Raw genomic sequence first — 20,422 nt, forward strand, 5'->3', positions numbered from 1 at the left:
GTCATAGTTCAAATTATTTCTGGAACCCACCTTTTTCAGAAAAGCCCCCTCCAAACCTTTCCTTTCCTGGAAGGATGAGGAGGCAATATGACAAAATGATGGCTGCCCTGAGTGCTGGGGGGAACACTGGCCTGACTGAAACCCCCTGCTCTGCTAGCGACTAATGCCAAGACCTGGACAACTACTTATGCCACAATCATCTGCAAAATATGGAAAAAAGAGTGCCCCTTTCTCAAGAATTCTGTGAAAATCAATGAGAAAGCAAAGGAAGGACAGAGTGCCGGGTATCTACAAAGCTCAGTTAATTGTGCACCTAACTGTTAATGATGGACTTGAGGGAAGAACCACCAATGGAAAGCATTCACGTTCTGATTTTTATTATCGTGGTACAATTTCTTCCCATGTTACCTTCCAAGTCAGAAAAAAGTTAAACCTTACCCACCAGTTTCAGGGAACAATTATTACTGCCCAATATGGCAGAAACTGAAACTGTATCCTACAGGGTTAAAGAGCCGGAAACTATGAGGATTTAAAGCTTGTTTTTCCACAGACCTGTTTCTCCCTAATCGGCTGTTGTTTCTTTTCAGACCCCACTAACAAATCCATTAGCTGTCCCTGCAGAGGCCTGGGCTGAAGGTTACTGATAAGATTCCAGCCTACGAACAAGCAAGGCCCTGCATTCCTTACCTGAGATAGGAGCCCAAGACCCCACCCAGTTTATAGGGGCTCTCAGAGCATCCACATAGCCCCTCTACTTGATGATGGCAGGACCCCAATTTGGCCTCATTTTAATTTTACGTCCCCACCCCAAAGTGAACATGGGAGAGGTCACATACATGCTTGCTCAATGCACATGTTCCACCTTTCCTCATGAACAGTCCTGTTTCCCCACCCTTTTCATCAATACACATACGTAATCTCAACCCCTGATTATAAAACCTAACCCACCCTTCCCTTGCTGCAAACCTGATGTCTCAGAGACTGGCTTTGTTGCACACCCAAGAGAGGAACTTGGGTTTGGTGACAAGACCACAAATTGTTCCCTATATCCATTCTCCACTCCTTTCATGGGAGCAGAAGCACAGATTTTTAGCTACACACATGGCTGCCAAGATTTAAAAACTAGGGGCGCCTGGGTGGCACAGCGGTTAAGCGTCTGCCTTCGGCTCAGGGCGTGATCCCGGCGTTATGGGATCGAGCCCCACGTCAGGCTCCTCTGCTGTGAGCCTGCTTCTTCCTCTCCCACTCCCCCTGCTTGTGTTCCCTCCCTCGCTGGCTGTCTCTATCTCTGTTCAAATAAATAAATAAAAAAATCTTTAAAAAAAAAAAAAGATTTAAAAACTACATTTCCCAGTCTCCCTTGTAGCAGGGTCTGGCCATGAAACCACATTCCAGCCTTGAAAGATGCGTGACGGCTGGATCTTTAGCACTCATGAAGAAAGGGGCTAGACCTCAAGGATGCAGTCTCTCGGTGCTTCTGGAAGTAGAACCACCACACTAGCCCTGGACTGTCTGGCTCCTGCACTTCCTGTGGAAGGACAGCGGCGGTCCTATCACATTTAAGCCATACTATTCTAGGTCTCTGTTGTCTGCAGTCAAACCTAAGCCTAACTAAATACCAGGTTAATCATCTACCTCACTCACCAGAAGAGCCCCAAAGGACTCCACTAAGGATATTTTAAGTCTTCATATGTAACTTAATCACCGAAGGTTTTCAAAAACACTCTCAGAATGAAGGCGACAACCTTTCCAATAAGATGTAGCTTATGCTCCATTTGTTAAAACAATCAGTCTTATCATTTTAGCCATTGTTTTTCCTTGTAAATATATTAGATAACATATGCTAAATACTGTTCAGAGTCTAGTTACCAAAAAAAGGGTAACAGAAAATGCAAGCAGCTTCGCAGCACCAGTGACCCGAGGAGACATTCCACAGGACAATGGATCTGCCTCCTGGGAAATGGAGCACCATGGCAACAGGAAGACTGCTAGGAAACCAGGAGAGGCTGACCCCGGGGAGGGGCAGCAAATACCTCAGGCTCCCTGCACTCAAGACATGTCTCACAATTCAGGTTCTTGGGTCCTGCAGGAGATTAAAGCAATCCACTCAACACTGACTGCTCCATCCAAAAGCTGGCTTCTATGGCAAGGGGCACCTGTCTCCTCTTTAGAGGATCCTGCTTTGGGAAGCATTCTACGGAGCCAAATAAAAACACTGCCCATTTAATCATTCAGAATAGCATATGCTCCAAGGTCTGCCTTGATCTGAAGGAAGTAAGGTCCAAAAATTCCTCTTATCACAAAAGCAAACTATAGCCCATAAAGCTCTGGAGCTCGCCTGGCTGACATCCCATCACCTCTGGCCCCAATAGGCTATTAGTTCTGTTATCTAAGACAAAGGTTCTTCCCTGTTTCTCCTTTCCCTCCTTAATTTTTCCCTCCTCTTGCTCCTTAATTTTTCTCACAAGTAAAATCATTCCAGGACAAAAAACTCATCAGGACACCTGGGTGGCTCAATCAGTTGAGGGTCTGCCTTCAGCTCAAGTTATGATCCCAGGGTCCTGGGATCGAATCGCACATCAGGCTCCTGCTTCTCCCTCGGCCTGCCGCACTCCCTGCTTGTGCGCGCTCTCTCTCTGACAAATAAATAAAATATTAAAAAAAAAAAAAAAAGGACAAAAAACTGATCTATGTGGAGAAGGCAAGAGAGTGGTCAGGCAAATCGGCTTGTGCAATCATAACTGAAAGACCGAGGGACAAGAATGCAATCCTCATACCTTGCACAAGAGTGATGCAATGTGGCATAATTAATTTGGGGAAGAGAAATTCCTATCTAGTTCATTCAAGAGCACTTCAATGCAACATAAACTGCTACAAAGAAAGCTCTTCTTCCGAGTGTCAACCTATCAGGTGGTGATCAGAGATGAACTTCAATCACCTTAGACAGGATGCCGCCACAACTGGACCATGAAGAAATGAACCCCTGGCCAGACTGCCCAGGGTCCAGTCAGGTGAACAGGTCCAGGCAGACGTCAACAGTCCTAGTCGCGGCCCAGATGCTGCACCCAGACTCAGTCGCCTAGAAGCCACCATGGGTTCTACCTCATCCCTGCTAACAGGCTGGGTGGTCTCAGCACACCTGGAGAAGGCAATAATATGCTAAAAAAGGATCTCATGCAAACCCCACTAATACAGAAGTACAGTGCTCTGGGCCTGTCCCACAGGATCATTAGAAAGTTTCAGATACGTGTAAATATATCAACTATGTATGGCACCTCTGACTCACCTTCATCAATAAAAGGAATACAGCCCTTCATTTGAAATGCCAAGATCTAAACTTCAGACCATAGCACAGATCAGGGCAGGATATCAGGATGCCCCAGCATTCTGATTCCGCTGCTCTCACCTCAGAGGGCTGTTGTGAGGATTAAACCAATGTGAAGCAAAAAGTGCTCCGAACAGTACTGGATACACAAACTCTCAATGAAGTGGTAATTATGATGCCTGTAGCTCCCGCAAAGCAGCTATATAACCAGTGGTTCTCAAAGTGTGATCCAGAGAACCCTGAAGGTCCCGGAGATTCCTTCAGGGCATCCAGGTGGTCAAAATTCTCATGATAGTAATACCAAGGCATTAGCTGCCTTTTTCACTTATTCAGTCAGATATGAGCAGTGGAGTTTTTCCAGAGGCATATGGCACGTGACACAGCAGCACACCACATGCAGACACAGCAGACAATCTAGCCAGGTGTTAGAAAAACTGCAAAAATGTCAAACAAGCCATTCTTCTCACTTAATATGTCCGTGTTTAAGAAAAGTTATTTTTCACTAAAATTATGTAATGCTTACCATTTCTAAAAGATTATTTTTTAAATTGTCAGCTTAACTGATAAAATGGTAAATATCAATAGCTAGGGCCCACATCAACAAAAGCTCTATGGGGTCCCTCAACTCAAGGGTATATAGGGATGTGGAGACGAAAAAGCTTTAAAGCCACCATTTACGAAGAGCCAATTTGTGGAACCCAACGGAAGGGAAATAACTTCTCAAATTATAGCTGGTTCCCTTTTCAGATTCACCACGAATCACAGCCACCAGAGTATCTAAATTCTGTTAGGCTCCTATTGTCTCTACCGCCTACAGAAAACCCTCTCCAACAGTCTTATGGGTCCCTCTGGTCTGGATGTAGAAACTATTACAATGGCCAACACTTCACCTGAGCTCAAAGTCACTGCTGATTTGTCAACTCCAAGACACAAATTCTTAAAACGGCTTTCAGTAAATGTTTTTTTATTTGTGATAAAGACTTGGCACTATCCACACTGAAGTTTCAGGCACAGTAATCTGCCTGGACTGAAGTCCACTTGGCAGCACCTCACACCACCACTTAGCAACACTGAGCGCCTAGTAGGGGCCAAGCACAGTCACACACACACTGCAGACAGACCAACTGCAAATACACATAGCACAGGTAGTGGTGAGTGCTAGGAAGACAAATGAGGCAAAATCAAATGAAGAACAAGACTAGGGCAGGACAGCATGGCCATTTAGACGGAGCAGTGGGGAATTGTGATGAGGCAACGACGGAGCAGACAACTGAGTGGAGGGAGGAATGCACAGGGATCATCTCAGGAGGAAAATGTTCCAGACAGGTGACACACAGAATGCAAAGGCTCGGAGGAAAAACAGGGCACCAGAGGCTGGAAATGGGAGGAAGAGGGAGAAGAGCTCTGAAAGGCAGCCAAAAGCCAGATAACATGCAAACCTGCAAGACAAACCTTGGGTTTTAATCCTTGTGAGACAGGAGGCCATGTGACCCTCTGGTATCGATGCCTACACTTGCAGGACAGCATCCCATCACCACCGGTAAAGGAGGTTTTTTTTTTTCTTTACTGTAGTGTCACCACAAAGACTGGCCAAAAGAACTTTCTATAGTATCACCTTCAATCTAATTTATGAAATCCCCCTTAAATACTTCCTTTTCAAAAGCAGTTTCTGTCCAAATATGGCCAGGATTAAATTTTAAAATTTAGAAGTGTCATTAGGATTCATAGCACTTTTTCTGGGGGGAAAAAAAAAAAAAAGATGTCCATCGATGAGGTTAACTAAACTGATACATGCATACAATGAAATCCTCTGCGACTGTTTTTTCAACAGCTGGGAGGTGGGAGGAGATTAAGACACCACAACTAAATGCAATGTGGTACCCTGGACTCGATCCCGGAACAGAAACATGAGATCAGTGGGAACATTGGTAAAGGCCCCATCAAGTTTGCAGTGTAGTTAACAACACTGTCCCGATGTTCACTCCTTACTTTTGGCAAATATACAGTGGATATACAAGATGTTAACAGTAGAGGAAGCTGGGAGAAGGGTATACAGGAACTCACCACACTATCTTTTTAATTTTTCTGTAAATCTAAAATCATTCCAAATTTTAAAAGACAGGTCTATCCGTACTAGGCATGAAATGGCCCCTAAGGTATAAATTAAAGAAGAATGCAAACCTATTCACTCTTTTATAAAATTGGCAAAGTTTACAGTCTATAGCTTAGCAAGTCCATTCCTAGGTATATCCCCTAGAGAAAGGTCTGTTCATGTGCACAAGAATTTAATAGAAGCAGTTTAAGAGAAAAAGCTAGAAATAATCTAAATGCCTAGCAACAAAGTATGACATAAATGAAAGACTATACTACAGTGAAAATGAAAGATCTACACGTTATGGACATCAATGAACCTCACTAGCCAAAAGAAAAAAATTAACCCAAGAATACACACAATATTTGTACAAAATACCCAATACAAGGGATGCCTGGGTGGCTCAGTCCGTTAAGCATCTCCCTTCGGCTTGGGTCCTGATGCCAGGATCAAGTCCCGCATCAGGCTCCTTGTTCAGCAGGAAGCCTGCTTCTCCCTCTGCCTGCAGCTCCCACTGCTTGTGCACACGACCTAGAGCTCCCCCTCTCTTCTTCTCTCCGCCCCCCCCGCCCCGTTGCTCTCTGGCAAATAAATGAATAAAATCTTAAGGAAAAAAAATACCCAATGTAACAGTATACATACTGCAGAAGGTCACACTTCCATGTTTGAGAAGATAATGACCTGCAGAGGAATGATAAACACCAAGCCCAGGAAGGTGGTTATTTACAAAGGGAGGGGGGCTTGTTAGACCCTGTTTCTTGAGAGCTTGTTCAGAGGTTCTATCAGGGGAGCACAGCTACTCGTATACCCTTGACTGAAGAACGGTCCTCCTCCATCGGTCCTCCTCCATCGGGGAAGGTCGTCCTCTTCGACCGAGCGTGCAGCTTCGGAAGGGACACACATGGAGCAGTGAGAGAGGAAGGAGACACCCGCCTAGCCAGCCAGATCAGCCGAATCAACCCTGGCGATCAATGGGGTGACAGATGTCGCAGCCAGATCGCCCTCGCATCCATGTTAGGCCCTGTTTCTTAACTGGGTACTGCATACATGGGTGCTCAATATAATTATTCTTCCACTTTTTTGGAGGTCTACAATGTTCCATATGTGAAAAAAGACCAAGCTGGTGTAATATGCCACCATTTGCCGTTTAAAAAAAAAAAAGAAAGAGAGAGAAGGGGGATATCCCACACACTGTCAATTATATGTTGCTCTGGAAGGCTCCCAAAGGAACTGGTACCAGGCTGTCTCTGGGAAAGGCCTGGGGGACAGTGGTGGGAAGGAAATACACTTTTGCCCTAATTTTTACACTCCTGGACTTGTTTACTGTGTGCAGCCATTATCTCAACAGTTCACCCCCATTTGTGGATGGAGAAACCAGATGAGGGGACTTGAACAGGTACCACGGTTAGTAACAACACCCCTAGAATAGGAATAACTCAGATTACCAGGACGTGGCCCTGATCTGCTAGGCTGCTGATAAAGGCTGATCTCATCCGAAACCAAGTCTGGCTAACTGGAGTAGACTCCCACCCCCTCCTAACTGCTGACTGCCTATCCTGGTTTGGTTTTCTTGACCCAGTAATTACAAACAGTGCACACATTTATAAGTCAATGTAATGGTTTTATTAAATTTAAGATCTTTGAAATGAAAGAAGTTAAGAGATATCACAAAATCAAGGGCAGAGTAGAGTCGCTTGTGCAGATACAACAAGGACATTGACAGACATGATTGTTTTTATTTGTGGAACAGCAGCCAACCTTACAGTACCTACTACCTATGCCCTCTGTACAGCAAAATACTAAAAAGCTGCATAGCAACCTTATTAGATAGGAATGATCAGTAACCCTATTTTGCAGATGGAAAGGACGCTGTAACTTGCCCACAGCTCTCAGCGACATGATAACATTCTTTTCCAGTTTCCTCTCAATCCCATTATAATTACAAATTGCAAAAGAACATGGCGTTTACACAATATTTTTCGGTACATAATTATTACTCAAGGACATAATTTCAGCTATTCTCTGAACTTCACAGAACAACAACAAAGTAAAGCAACTAGTACTTCTGCAACAACCAAATTCTTCATCCCAATCACTGTATTTTTCACCGTTATTTTAAAATTATTGAGGGGGGAAAAGAAAAAGGCAGGGTAACATAATCAGTATTCTCTTCTGCTGATTTAAAGAAAATCCAATCCTTCCTGGTGGCAGAACCAAATAGGAGCCGGAAAGCAAGGCTTTGAGCCTGGCATCCAGTAATCTAGAACGCCCAGAATGCTAGAAGACTGTCTCCAAAAGCTGCGGCACACACTTGCTCAAGTGCCATGGTCTTGGCTTAGGGAGCTTCCTATGTCTCATTAGGTGCTTTCCCCGGCCAGCAGCACCCCATCCATCCTCCCTCTTCCCCATCTAGTCAAGCCCCAGCCTGGCCATCCCAGTTTCACAAACCAAGAAAATGGAGGAACAACTTCTCTTTCCCCCGATCTAGAAAAATCCACACCACTCAACCCAATATACTTCCACTCAGAGAACCACTCGTAAAATGTACTGGATACAACTTATCAACTGCAATTCAAGCACTTACTAAATCCGTGATTGGTTTATACAAATAAACCCTTCGTGAATTACATTAATGCTTTCAGAATAAAACTGATTACTGATTGAAAATTGAGAAATGAGATTTATCCAAAACTCCTGTCAGGTGAGAACGGAAGTTCTGCTGATATTCAGCAGGCTGCGCCATAAATCCATGAATTGAATCATCATAAAAATAAGCTATCAAATGAATATATGTGATATATTCTAGCATCCCCAGAGAGCCTACCTGCCTCACTGTTGGACACACAGCACTCACTTGGTTAGCCACCCACAAGTGACAGTAGCAGGGCACCTACGCTTCACCGAGCACATACTACATCCCAGGAACCACGCCACATACTTTACATGCATCACCTCATTAACACCGGCCCTGCCTTTTTCCATGAGAGGAGTCACCCAACAGTATGCCCTTACCAAACGATTCCATTTGCAGAAAGTTCAAAAAAAGTTATTATTACATCTGCAGTGCTAGAAGCTAACAAAGTGGTGTCCTTTGGGGCAAGTGTAACAGGGTAGTGAATGGGTGAGGCACAAGGGCTTCTGGATGCTACTAATGCTATTCCTTGACTCTGGGGGCTGCTTACAGTGGTTAACGTTCACTCTTGATAATTCAACAAGCTGTACATTTAAAAAGTGTATGTTTTCAGTATATAAATTACAACCCAGTCAGTTTGTAAAAGCTAAGTGTTGATGGAAGGCTATGGAAAGAGCAAGCACAGTCAGGAGTCCTGGTTTCTGATCCTGCCTTCCCGGGTAAACAGCCTATGATTGGGGAGCACATCGGTGTCTTCATTCCTTAAGAGTTTAGATTAGATGCCCTCCAATTTTTCTCAGTCTACCATTACTTTGCTTTCTTTATCAAGTGGGGAAAAGGGAGGAACCACTGGATGAACCAAAAAACAAAAACACAAAAACAAAAAAACCCTCAAAACCAGGTGTCTCTATAATCACCAGGATGTCACTAAAACACACCACAAAGCATCTCTAGGTTCAGGACGACATTCTGTACTACGGTAGTGCCATGCTGGAATGGCAAGTTCGAAGCACCTCCCAGAGCAGAGGACGGCTGCAGGCACCTCGCACCTTCACTAACAAACTCGGTATCAAGGTTAGAACAAGGCCTACAATTGTAACATACTCCCACTTACTCAAGTGTTCAGGGAAGGGAAGAGGGTCCCTTAGTTAACCCAATATTCTGGTTAACCGTAATTCCAAATAAACCAGGGGAGGATTTTACACTTCAAAAGAAACAAGTCCCCTTCCGGTGATCTGAGTGATTCAGAATTCCTAAGGGTCTTGTGAGGAGTGACTCACTGCCAATAAGAACAACTGTTTGATAGGGATAAAAAATTGTTCTCAACCAGTGCAGAAAATTTAGAGACTAGTATTAATTTATCCTATAGACCATGGAATAGCAAGTAGTATCAACTCCAGTGAGAAATATTTTCTTCATTGACTATAAAACGAAAATGTTTATAAGCAGATCACCTTTCACAGCATACAAGTAAAACAAGTTTAAGAGCGTGGTTTAAGGTCAAGACACATTCTTGGGAGGTGCTCTAACATGAGAAAAACATCTTAAATCTATTTCACCTATAAGTAGCCTGTATCTTTGGTTTTCCATCAACCCCACCATCCACTTTATTACTAATTATCAAAATCTCAATAGCTGCATGATAGAATGCAGCCCCTAAGCTAGCCCCTAATTACAGTTAACTAGAAAAATAAACTCAGGCTGGCTCTAACAATCCGGTTTATTTCCTTTCAGTAAGCTGTAACACCTGAAAAAACCCAGACTTGGGATCCTCTCCGTACAGAAATTAAAATTTGGCTCCACGACTATAAAACGAGAGAAGTTTGGTAAGTACTCAACTTCACTCATTTTCCTTTACCATGATGACTTAAAAGAGGTTTAAGATGTGAAGACATAAGTTTGGGGCACAGTAACTGAGAAAGGTCACAGTAACATGGGAAGGGCAGGAGGGATCCTTCTAATTCCAGGACGGCAATGCTGCTGGCTCCCAACCGTTGCCTTCATAGCCCGCAACGACTTTAATAACCATCATTACTATTTCAGGGCGACAAACAAGTGTAAGAATACTCCTGTGAACAGCTTCTCACGTACTTACATTTTCCCCCCAAGATAAAGGCCGCGGCTAAAACAGGCCAGCGGCTGTGCAAGACCTTTTAAAGGAGATGAAACGTGAACTTCATTGCAAAATTATCCGCACAAAACCCTGTATTATCTTAAGATGCAGGATCAAGAGTAAATATACAGGTAAAGATAAACATCAACAGAGATGACATACTTATGTGCTTCCTGCAACTTCAACCTTCTTAAAAACTAGGGCAATTGAGGCCAAGAGCCAAAATGTGTCCCTCAGGATGGGGCTCCAGTCCATCTCGATCACGTGCGCCCCGCACAAGCACAGCACAGGTGCAGGAGGGGTCATCCTACAGGCCCACCCCCATAGCTGTTGGGAGGCCCGGGGAGGCACCAACTCGAACCCGGAGGAAAACGCTACTCCTCCAGTCCCGCCCTCTTAACCCACTCGCCCCAACCCCAGCCCTGAGCTGCCAGCCCGGGGGCTTCTAGGCGGCCAGTCTCCCAACCTCCTCCCACAGCCCCTTCGCCCCGCAAGTATCTGCGCAGCGCGCGCGCCTGCGCACTAAGCGCCCCTCATCAACCCCAACGGGGAGCGAGGGGCGACGCCCGGGACGGTCCGCTCCAGGTCCGGTGGGCCGCGTTCTGCGGGGAACCCCTTCCCTAGACTAGGGGGGGGGGGTCTCAGGGCTTACCCGCGCCCAGAAGGCTGGCCAGGAGGAAGAGAGTATACATGGCGACGCCCGACTCCGCAGTCTGCAATGCAGAGCGTCAGCTGATCCTCTGCGGCTATAAACCTGCCCCGCCCCGAAGCCGTGCACCGCGCAGGCGCAAACTCCGCCCCGGCCAGGCCTGCCCGAGCTCTCCTCGCAGCCTGACTCAGCGCGGCTCAGAGCGCCTGCGCGACTGGAGGCGGCGAGGAGAGAGGAAGAGAGGACGCGACGCGGGCGGGGCACGGTGAATGGGAGAGGACGGGAATGGGGGGAATGGGCGGGGAGGGAAGAAAGGTGTGGTGGAAGAGGAGAGGTCGTCCAAAAAGAAAACTAGTAATTGAATAAGTCAACATTAGAGATTTTATATGTATTAATAATCTTTTAAGCCTCACATTTTTTGAGTTACCATTTTCTGTTATTATAGAAATTATATAGAAATAATATTCTATTATTATTTCTATTCCATTTTTCAGGTGAGAATCCAAACTCAGAAAGGTTAACGACTTGATCTAAGTTCTCAAGGTCATTATTCAAGCCCACCGCCCTGCCCACATTGTCTCCTAAATGACGAATATATGGTTACCTAGCTAGGGCCAGCGTGTAGCTTCACTCTAGGCCCTGATTTCCCTTGTTAACATTTCATATCCACAAACGCTTCTCCTCAGACAAGTTTTCAGTATTAAATACAGTCCCTCCCGAGGTCCTACCATGGTTTGTCCTGGGTTTGGACAAAGTGGAGGGCAAGACGGGGAAGAATAAGAATTGCCTCGGCCATTGGAGAAGTGAAGCTGGAATCTGAGAACCTGGCTCACCAGCCAGAGGCCTCGTTGGAGAAGGAAGTGGCCCCACACTGTGCGGCCCTCAGCCTTCATCTCATTCCAGAATAAGAAAGGCCCGGGTGGCCCACACAAAACCACTTGCCCTCTACCTGTGGCTGACCCAGTCTGGTTCTGAGCAGAGGTCTCACCCCACCTCTGCCCTCTCCCAAGGGACAAGTACCTCCTAGTCCGAGGGAAGGATAGGAGGGAAATGTCAGCCTATTAGGGCAGGCAGGTCCTTAAAGGTCAGTTAGTCCCATTCCATCATTATACCAAAGCGGAAGTGGAGACCCAGAAAGGGAAAGACATTTATCTAAGGTCACGCCTCACCAGAGAGGGGCAAACCCAGGGTTCCATCTGCCTTCAACAATGTGTACTCCTCCTTTAGGAACTGGAACCGGCCACAGACAGTTCTCAGAGCTTTTGGTAGGCCTCCTCCACCGCTACCCCCACACTGTGGTTCTTACTTCCCACTGGGGAGCTGACAGGGAAGTGTGCACCACAGTGGGTGATGGGGAAGTGTGCACCGCAGTGGGCGATGTGAGAGGGCTGAGCAAAGTTGGGAAAAGATTTGATCTAAACTTCATGCCTCACTGGTTGGCCTCCGTGGCCAGATGGCTGCGTGGCTGCCCCAGTTGCAGGCTTCCTAGGTCTAGGCACAAGCACAGGGCCAGTCACCCCCAACACCCAGATAAACGCAGGGGAAGTGGGGCTCAAGGACACAGCCTTGTCTCTCAGCTCCAGCAAAGCATCCCTGTGTGCCGTACAGAAATGACAAGACTCCACACCAAAAGGAAGCTTAGAGACCTTCCGATCATATGATCTCACTTTGGTGGAGTTGCTGAGCTCTCAGAGCTGCTTAATGACAGAGTGAACCAACCACAACTCTTTTTTAATACCCCCCCTTTCTCATAACCAGAGGGATAAGGCAATGTTTTTGAGATGAATTTTTGTTACCTTCATTTGCATGCCTGGAACACAAAAATATGATCCTGCATCCATCTCCCTCCCTGTAAGGACAGAATTGTAATGAAGAATATAAAAAACAGTAAGCAGATTATTGTTATTTTTTACCAAGTCAGTAGATGCTTAAATCTCTTAAAATACCTTCTGAGCCATCTGTGCATAGGCACCAAAGAGCTATGAGACTATTTGGACCCTTGGACCCTACAGTACCATTCCTAGCTATATAGCCCCCCTTCCGGGAAATAATCCAGAACTAAGAAATATTTTATCCAAACTGGTCACAGAAGGACCCTTTATAACAGTGGATACTGGAAAGATCCCAAATGCTGAACAATGATGGCTAACTAAGGAAACTGGCCTGGACAAAACACTGATACGTGAAGTGCGTTTCAAACAGGAGATAGAAGGAGCAAGCACTGGTACGCAACAGGCCTCGGAGGGAAGTGGGTTCCAGGAAGATACCGGCAGAGCAGGGTCCAAGCCCCGTGGTCCACCTCAAGTCCTGCCACTGACTTCCCAGAGGGCAATGCAGAGCGGGCGAGGGAGCTTCAGGTCCCCCGGTCCAGGTGTGCACAGGGGCAGTGAGGCCCTCCTGCCCTGTCTTCCTTTGAAACGGTAGGACTTTTGGTGAGGAAAGGAACAGAGAATCGGAGGTGGGAAGAAAGCCTGCTGACTGGGATTAACTCATCTCCGCACTACCTCACTCATTTCGATGTCCATGTGTTACTCAATTTTTTAAAGAAAAAGATTACGGGAAAATTTTAAAGAGAAAAGAAAATCCCCTTCATTTCCTCCCTCGTTTGAGCTCAAGTTTTCAGGAAACTGAAAAGATCTTTTTCCTCAGCAATGTGAGCCATACTGGAAATCCCAGCAGCGATCCCGATGGTTTTTCCAGTTCTGGGTCTCAATTCCTCACGAGGCCCCACTTTCAGTGCCTGAGATCTGTCAAGACCCCCACCTGCCAGATCCACCTGGATTCCACTTTCAGCCCCAGAGGGCTTCCATCTGTTACTGTTTCTACCCCTGAAAGGGTCCATGGCCAAGACAGCTGATTTAACAGAGGCATCCGCCATGAAGGCCCAGCTTACCCACTCGGCTCCCCAAACGGCCACCCTGGAACCTCATCCTGCCCTGGAAGCCTCCTGTGCCACCGCCTCTGTGTCTCAAACAACGACATCAGGCTTCTCTTCCTCCAGCCTCTCCCTCATCAAGACCTGCAGCCTTCAGCCTCCCCTGCCTGCTTTTGCTTTTCTGCCTGTTCCGGACCCCTCAGGCAGCCGCTTAGGTATCAGCCCTTCCCAGGCACCCCTCTCCCCCTCACACTTCAGTCAACCACCCACCCACCAATTCCCAGCCTCTGATTTCTTCTCTTCTATCCCCACCTGAGATACTGGCTGCAGAATCAACCATTCCAGCTAGGCTCACAAGCCCTCTGCGCTACTGGGTACCTCCAGAGCCCTCCCATGTGGTCGAGCCTGCTATTGCCTCCTAGTATCCTTCGGCTCTTTTTCCTTGATTTTGATAGTTAGTAGTTAACTACCCCCCCCCATTTCTGGCGAGGTGCATGGCCACCCAGAATAAAGACTACATTTCCAACCTCCCTTGCAACCATAGGATTCTGGCCAATGTGATAAAAGCACAAGTGCCCATTTTTTGAATTCTAGGCACTGTTCTTGAAGAGACACATCCAGTGCAAATATTTAACAATGGATACACCATGACACTGGCCAGAGTGCTGGGGGAATGCCATGAAAAGTCCCAGCTGAGCCAGGGGACGAGTTGGGGGGACAGGGAGGTGGGCATGAGGGAGTCATCAGCTATTACCAGCTGGTGGAGAAGTATTTCAATAATTTTACTACTGAAAAAGCTCTACTGATTTGTACCAGTGAAATGCCAGTCCTGGCTACAAACTCCTTTCTTCTTCATGCTACCTGGATTGCAGACATGACGGCAGGAGCCCAAGAGTCCATCATGGACCTCGAGGTGGAAGCCTTCTTAAGGATGACAAAGCAACAAGATAAGAGCCTGGATGCTTGGTGATTACAGCTGCTCTATGCGGTCCACCTCCAAACTTTATTTATGTAAACACACCCATATCTTGTTTAAGCTTTCATTGTCTCGAGTTTCTGTTACATTCTAGATCTTCTCAACGATGCTCAAGGCCATATCTCATCTTTAGCTTCACGCTCATTTCCAATTTACCTTTTCCTTCTATCTCGGAGGAGGAAATGCCTTTTCTTCTCCGTAGGAGGCCAAATTTTAGCTGCTAAGCTCTCCTATGCTTTTGCCAATCAGCTCCTGTGACCTCATTCTTGTTCCTCACCTGTGCCTTAGCAATTGTTCCATATTTTTAATGTCACCTCTCTAGCACTTTGCTCCATCAGGGTGCTTTCCTTTTTTCTATCTTCAGTCTCCCGCCTTGCCATTGACCCTTCATCCTCGGATTACAAGTACACCCAAGGCTCTCCCATCCAGAAGAAATCTTCTCTCGCTCCTGATTTTCACTTCAGCTCTGTGCTTTTTCTCACCTCCCCTCCGCTGCTTTTTGAAACAGTTGCCTACACTCACCATGTCCCGGGCTCTCCCTCCGGCCTAACTCTAACCCAGCCCAGCCCTCCACCGAATGACTTTCTTTTTTTTTTTTTTTAAAGATTTTTTTTTATTTATTTATTCGAGAGATAGAGACAGCCAGCGAGAGAGGGAACACAAGCAGGGGGAGTGGGAGAGGAAGAAGCAGGCTCCTAGCGGAGGAGCCCGATGTGGGGGCTCGATCCCATAACGCTGGAATCACGCCCTGAGCCGAAGGCAGACGCTTAACCGCTGTGCCACCCAGGCGCCCCCACCGAATGACTTTCTGAAATCAGATTGTAAACTCCTACTTGGAAGGTCCCCCCTCTCATTCCCTTCGGCCTCTGACACTATTGGTCTGTTTCTCCTTCCTACAACTCCCTCCCTTGGCATCAGTTACACAGCACCCCCCTCAGGGATGCTGACCATTCAGCCCATGGTCCCCATGCCCACTTCTTTTTTTTTTTTTTGAGAGTTTATTTATTTGAGAGAGAGAGAGGGAGGGAGAGAGAGAGAGAGAGAGAGCACAAGCAGGGGGAGTGGCAGAGGGAGAGGGAGAAGCAGACTCCCCTCTGAGCAGGTAGCCCGATGTGGGGCTCGATCCCAGGACCCGAGGATCATGACCTGAGCTGAAGGCAGACGCTTAACTGACTGAGCCATGCAGGTGCCTCCCACCCAATGCCCACTTCTTCACATGGAGGAGTCACTACTAGAATGTGACCTCCAAAGCCTCCTCAGCTCAGTACTCCAGCTGCTTTTGCCAGCTATTTGCCATCCATCACAGCTGGGGTCCCCTGGGACACACGCTCTGAGGGGGAGATACAAGGGCCAAAGTTTACTGGGGCATGCTCTCAGGATCGCACTTCTGAGGCAGTAAGGGCAGCAAGCCGGGGCAGAGGGGGAAATCGAAGGGCAGTGACTACAACAGAGCCCTCAGCCTACCCCATATTGAATCGTCCTCAACTGAAGCAAGGGGGACGGCCCTTATACCTCAATGTAATACTGCCCCCGGGAAAGGGGTAACCTTGAGCCAGGAGTTCTGTTTGACTGAGGGCAAGTCCTGAAGAGGAGCTATTATGCACTGAATGTTTCTATCTGCCCCCCCCAACACACACACACAAATTTCATATATTGAAATATTGAAGCCTAACCCTCCCCCCCAGTGTGGCTGTATTTGGATTTGGGGCCTCTGAGGAAGTAATTAAGGTTAATGAGGTTGTAAGGGTGGGGCCCTGATCCTATACGATTGTTGTCCTTTAAGAGACACCAGAGAGTTGCTCCTGCACCCCTCACTCCCACTCTCCCCTGCACACGCTGAAGAAAGACCATGTGAGGAGACAGTGAGAAGGCAGGAGGAGAGCTCCCACCAGATGGGGTGCCTGGGTGGCTCAGTCGTTAAGTATCTGCCTTCGGCTCAGGTTTTGATCCCATCGTTCTGGGATGGAGCCCTGCATCAGGCTTCTCCACTGGGAGCCTGCTTCTTCCTCTCCCACTCCCCCTGCTTGTGTTCCCTCTCTCGTTGGCTGTCTGTCTCTCTCTGCCAAAGAAATAAGTAAAATTAAAACAAAAAATAGAAATCATATTAGCAGAAACCTGAATTTTAGACTTCCAGCCTCCAGAACGGTGAGAAAATGAATGTCTGTTAAGACCCCCAGTCTGTGGCATCGTGTTACAGCAGCCTGAGCAGACTGAGGTAAGTGCACGGCTGGGAGACCCCAGCAGGCAGCCCTCCAGGCAGCAGAGAGCTGACTTCCTTGGCCCTGAAAGGAAGATCTGGTTGTACACTGCACCACTATTCCATCCCTGCGTCAGATGTCTCCTCCTACGCTGACATTTCCTTTCAGAAGGCAAGGCCTTGCCCCACCCCATCTGTGCAATCTCATTCCCTCCACCTCCCTCCACCCCGTGGTTCCAGCCACTGCCCCACTCTTTCATGGCAGCCTAAATAAGCCAGGCAGTTTCACAACTCTTTGGCCCTTCCCTACCTCAGATTTTTTGCCCTAGTGAACTTTCATTTAACCTTCATAAACCCAGTTAAGATGATACTTGCAGAGGGAAGCCTTTCCTATGGTTTAGGAGACAGCCAAGATCCCCTTCCTCACTGCTCCCACTGTCCTTTGCTTGTCAAGTACCCGTCTTGGTGGTGGTTAAGCAGTGTCTTTATGGAGCACCTAGCATTTACCAAGCACTGGACTAGGGACTGAGGACACTGAGTGGAAAGACCCAGGCTGAATGTTAAGGCCTCACAAGGGGCCTGATGTTACCTTATCCCCTCTGGGGAAGCCAGAGTCACATTGGGAACCTCGAGGCCCTGCCACCCTCTGGGCTGGGGCTGAGAACAGTCCCAGGCAGCCAGTCTATTCTGGAGGCTAGCAAGCCCCCAGGACATGGCCAGGCCCCAGAACTCTGCCCACAGGTGTCCTCATGGTGCCCTGTGCCTGGTGGAGCCAATCAGATGCTCTCTTGGGGAGCTCAGACAGGGCTGCTAAGAGCTTGTGCCAGTGAGTCAGCAGTGGGCAGCAGAGCCCACGAGGAGTGCTGAGTCACTGGAAGAAAAATCCGCACATCTGTGAGGTCACAGCCTTTGGAGAATCTGCTGAGAGCCGTGAACACTCAGCCAAAAAGCACTCAGACACAACATTTTGCACTGTTTTCAGGAGGTTCTCAGACCTCTGCCATCCATCTGTGAATACAGAATGAGAACTTGAGTAAACCCAAAGAGAGGAAGTGACTTAGCCAGTCACACGGCCAGGAAATAACAGAACTGGGACCAGAACCAGCTCTCTGGAATTCCAGCCCTTTCGATTTACCAGCTTAATATCTCTGTCCTGAGCACCCACCAAAGCCTCCCTTTTATTTCAAGGACCTGTTGAGTTCCACCTCCAGGGAAGCTCCCTGCCCCCCACTAGCCTCAGGCATCCTTTCCCTCCTCAGCTAGGGCCCCCTGGGCCCTTGCTCTGGGCCAGGCTTGGAGAGTGAACAACAGCAAGGATGAGATTAGACTGAGTAGTTTCTGAACCTGAAAGGGAAAGCAAAAACTGAGCTATTATCAAATTGACTACAATAGCTTATCTTTAAAAAGTAAAGCTTACTAGGGCACCTGGGTGGCTCAGGCAGCTGAGTGCCGGACTCTTGGTTTCGGCTCAGGTCATGATCTCAGGGTCCTGGGACCGAGCCCCTGCTCAGTGCAAAGTAGCCTCTCTCTGCCCCTCCCCCCTGAGCACTCTCTCTCTCTCTCCCCCCCCCCTCAAGTAAATAAATAAATAAATCTGAAAAAAAGTAAAGCTTCCTAAGGAACTTGGAATTTAGCAGGGGAGGGAGAGAAGAATCAAAAAGGCAAACTGGCATTAAAGAATAATAGCAGTAACAACAATAGCTGGCATTAATTGACCACCTGTAATATCTCAGGCTCTCTACTGATCAGTCTATATCCATGATCTCAAATCTTTAAATCAGAAATTAATTGTGCCCATTTTACAGATGGAGAAACTGAGTCTCGGGAGGCTGACTTGCCTAGGATATCCCTGATCCCGGCAGAACCAGGATTCAAGCCCAGGCCACAAGGCCTCCACGGAGAATGCCCAGAATTGCCCGGAGTGCCTTGGCTAGAACGCTCATGTTCACGTCCAGGGCCGGCAGACACCAACTACGGAGATGCAGCAGGGCTGTCAGGGCCTGATGCCATCAAGCAACCACCCTTCCATGTTCAGGCGCCACACGCCCCGGGCAGACTCGGTAACCTGCCCGACCGGCCTGACAGCAGAGGAGGACGCACTGCTCAGCCGGGGAGATGATCAGATGATCGCATTCAGGTAACAGGGCGATTTCTCAAGGTGAAGACTGTTGGTCTGGTTTGTCGATCAGACTTATGAGTTTGTTCATGACCCTCATCAACTCTGGGCCCTGAAAATATTAAACTTCTCACTTGGCCAGGTGGACCAACACCTCGGACCACCGTAACGTCAAGAGCGTGACACTGTGTAGCCAGTTGGAGAAAGCCGTGCCCACAGAAGGAATCCTTGTGACTCTGGGAGGCGTAACCCTGTTTCAAGGTCAAATTTGCCTTTTCAAGCACAAATTCAACTGTATGACAGCACAGATGTCTTTCTGTCCTCGGGAGTTGGCAATCTGGGTAAAGATTCAGATGGGTGAACACCCCCCTTTCCTGAGAGGAGACAGGGCTGGCAATTTCTGAGCAATCTCTTCTCCCCTCGTCTCCACGGAGGATCACAAAGGTATGCTTTGTAATGACACTTTTAAATTTGAGACCCAGGGGACACCTGGCTGGCTCAGTCAGTTCAGCATCTGCCTTCGGCTCAGGTCATGATCCCAGGGTCCCCGAGCCCCACATCCCACATTGAGCATCCTGTTCAGTGGGGAGTCTGCTTCTCCCTCTGCCTGCTGGTCCCTCTGCTTGTGCTCTCCCTCTCTCTCTGACAAATAAATAAATAAATAAAATCTTAAATAAAATGTAAATAAATAAATAAATTTGAGACCAGAATCCTTCACCAAGGGGACCCCCGTGCAGTGCCTGACTCCTTCAGAGGCTCTCCAAGGTCAGTTCTGATAAAGTTACTTCGTATATATTGCAACCCACAAAAGGGAGGCCTAAGTCACAAATCGAAACCTAAATCAGCCCGCCCTTATGGGAAACACCTGTCAGGGAAACATATACCAGTTGTGGGCCTCCAGCTCCACTTTAGCTAGCTTTCTGTATCCTAGGAAACAGGATCTGCCAGCTTTAGAAAGAAATCCCAACCTCCCAGCCAATCATGCCCTGTTTCCTCTTTGTCCCTTTCAAGGCTAGAAAACCAGCTCTTCTCCCAAATCCCTCCAGAAGGGAGCTCCACTGCTTGCGAGGCACTGTTCCTGCCCAATCCCTGCACTGTTTTCTCTTGAATAAAGGACGTCGGATTCATTATTAAATTGTTTCAGTTTTGTCATTGACAGTTCTCAGCAGGCCCCCACCCCAGCCTTTGAGGGGGGTCTAGCCCCTCCCTGGAGCTGGGAGTAGGACTTGAACAGGGCGGGCTTCCCCTTCAAAGCCTTGTCACACAAAACTAGAACAACAGTAGAAAGGTTCGTGGTGGCTGGGGGAAGTGGGGGGTGGGGGATGAAAGGTGGAACACAGAAGATTTTGAGGGCAGTAAATCTATTCTGTAAGATACTGTAATGGTGGATATGTGACATTCTGCATTTGTTAAAAGGGCACCACAGAGAGTGAACCCTGATGTAAAC

The 20,422-nt window shown here is 47.6% G+C and overlaps 1 protein-coding gene and 1 long non-coding RNA gene across 4 annotated transcripts in view; one reads left to right on the forward strand and one right to left on the reverse strand.

Moving 5' to 3' along the window:
• The window catches only part of PSAP (prosaposin), a 32,757-nt gene extending 21,786 nt beyond the window's left edge, over nucleotides 1-10,971 (reverse strand). For 2 of the 3 annotated variants that reach the window (XM_011234077.3, XM_002913713.4), the window contains exon 1: nucleotides 10,815-10,971. In XM_011234077.3, coding sequence (XP_011232379.1) covers nucleotides 10,815-10,854 — 40 coding nt within the window. In that variant the 5' untranslated portion in view covers nucleotides 10,855-10,971. The remainder of the gene's footprint in view (nucleotides 1-10,814) is intronic. The other variant, XM_011234083.3, reaches the window with a different exon arrangement.
• A 15-nt stretch (nucleotides 10,972-10,986) lies between these two features.
• On the forward strand, nucleotides 10,987-20,091 carry LOC117802697. Its single transcript, XR_004626157.1, has 3 exons — nucleotides 10,987-11,076; nucleotides 18,665-18,996; nucleotides 19,118-20,091. It is a non-coding gene; the product is annotated as an uncharacterized LOC117802697 (long non-coding RNA).
• The last annotated feature ends 331 nt before the right edge of the window (nucleotides 20,092-20,422 follow it).

This window comes from Ailuropoda melanoleuca, chromosome 6, assembly GCF_002007445.2.
Source record: "Ailuropoda melanoleuca isolate Jingjing chromosome 6, ASM200744v2, whole genome shotgun sequence".
Classification (NCBI taxonomy): Eukaryota; Metazoa; Chordata; class Mammalia; order Carnivora; family Ursidae; genus Ailuropoda; species Ailuropoda melanoleuca.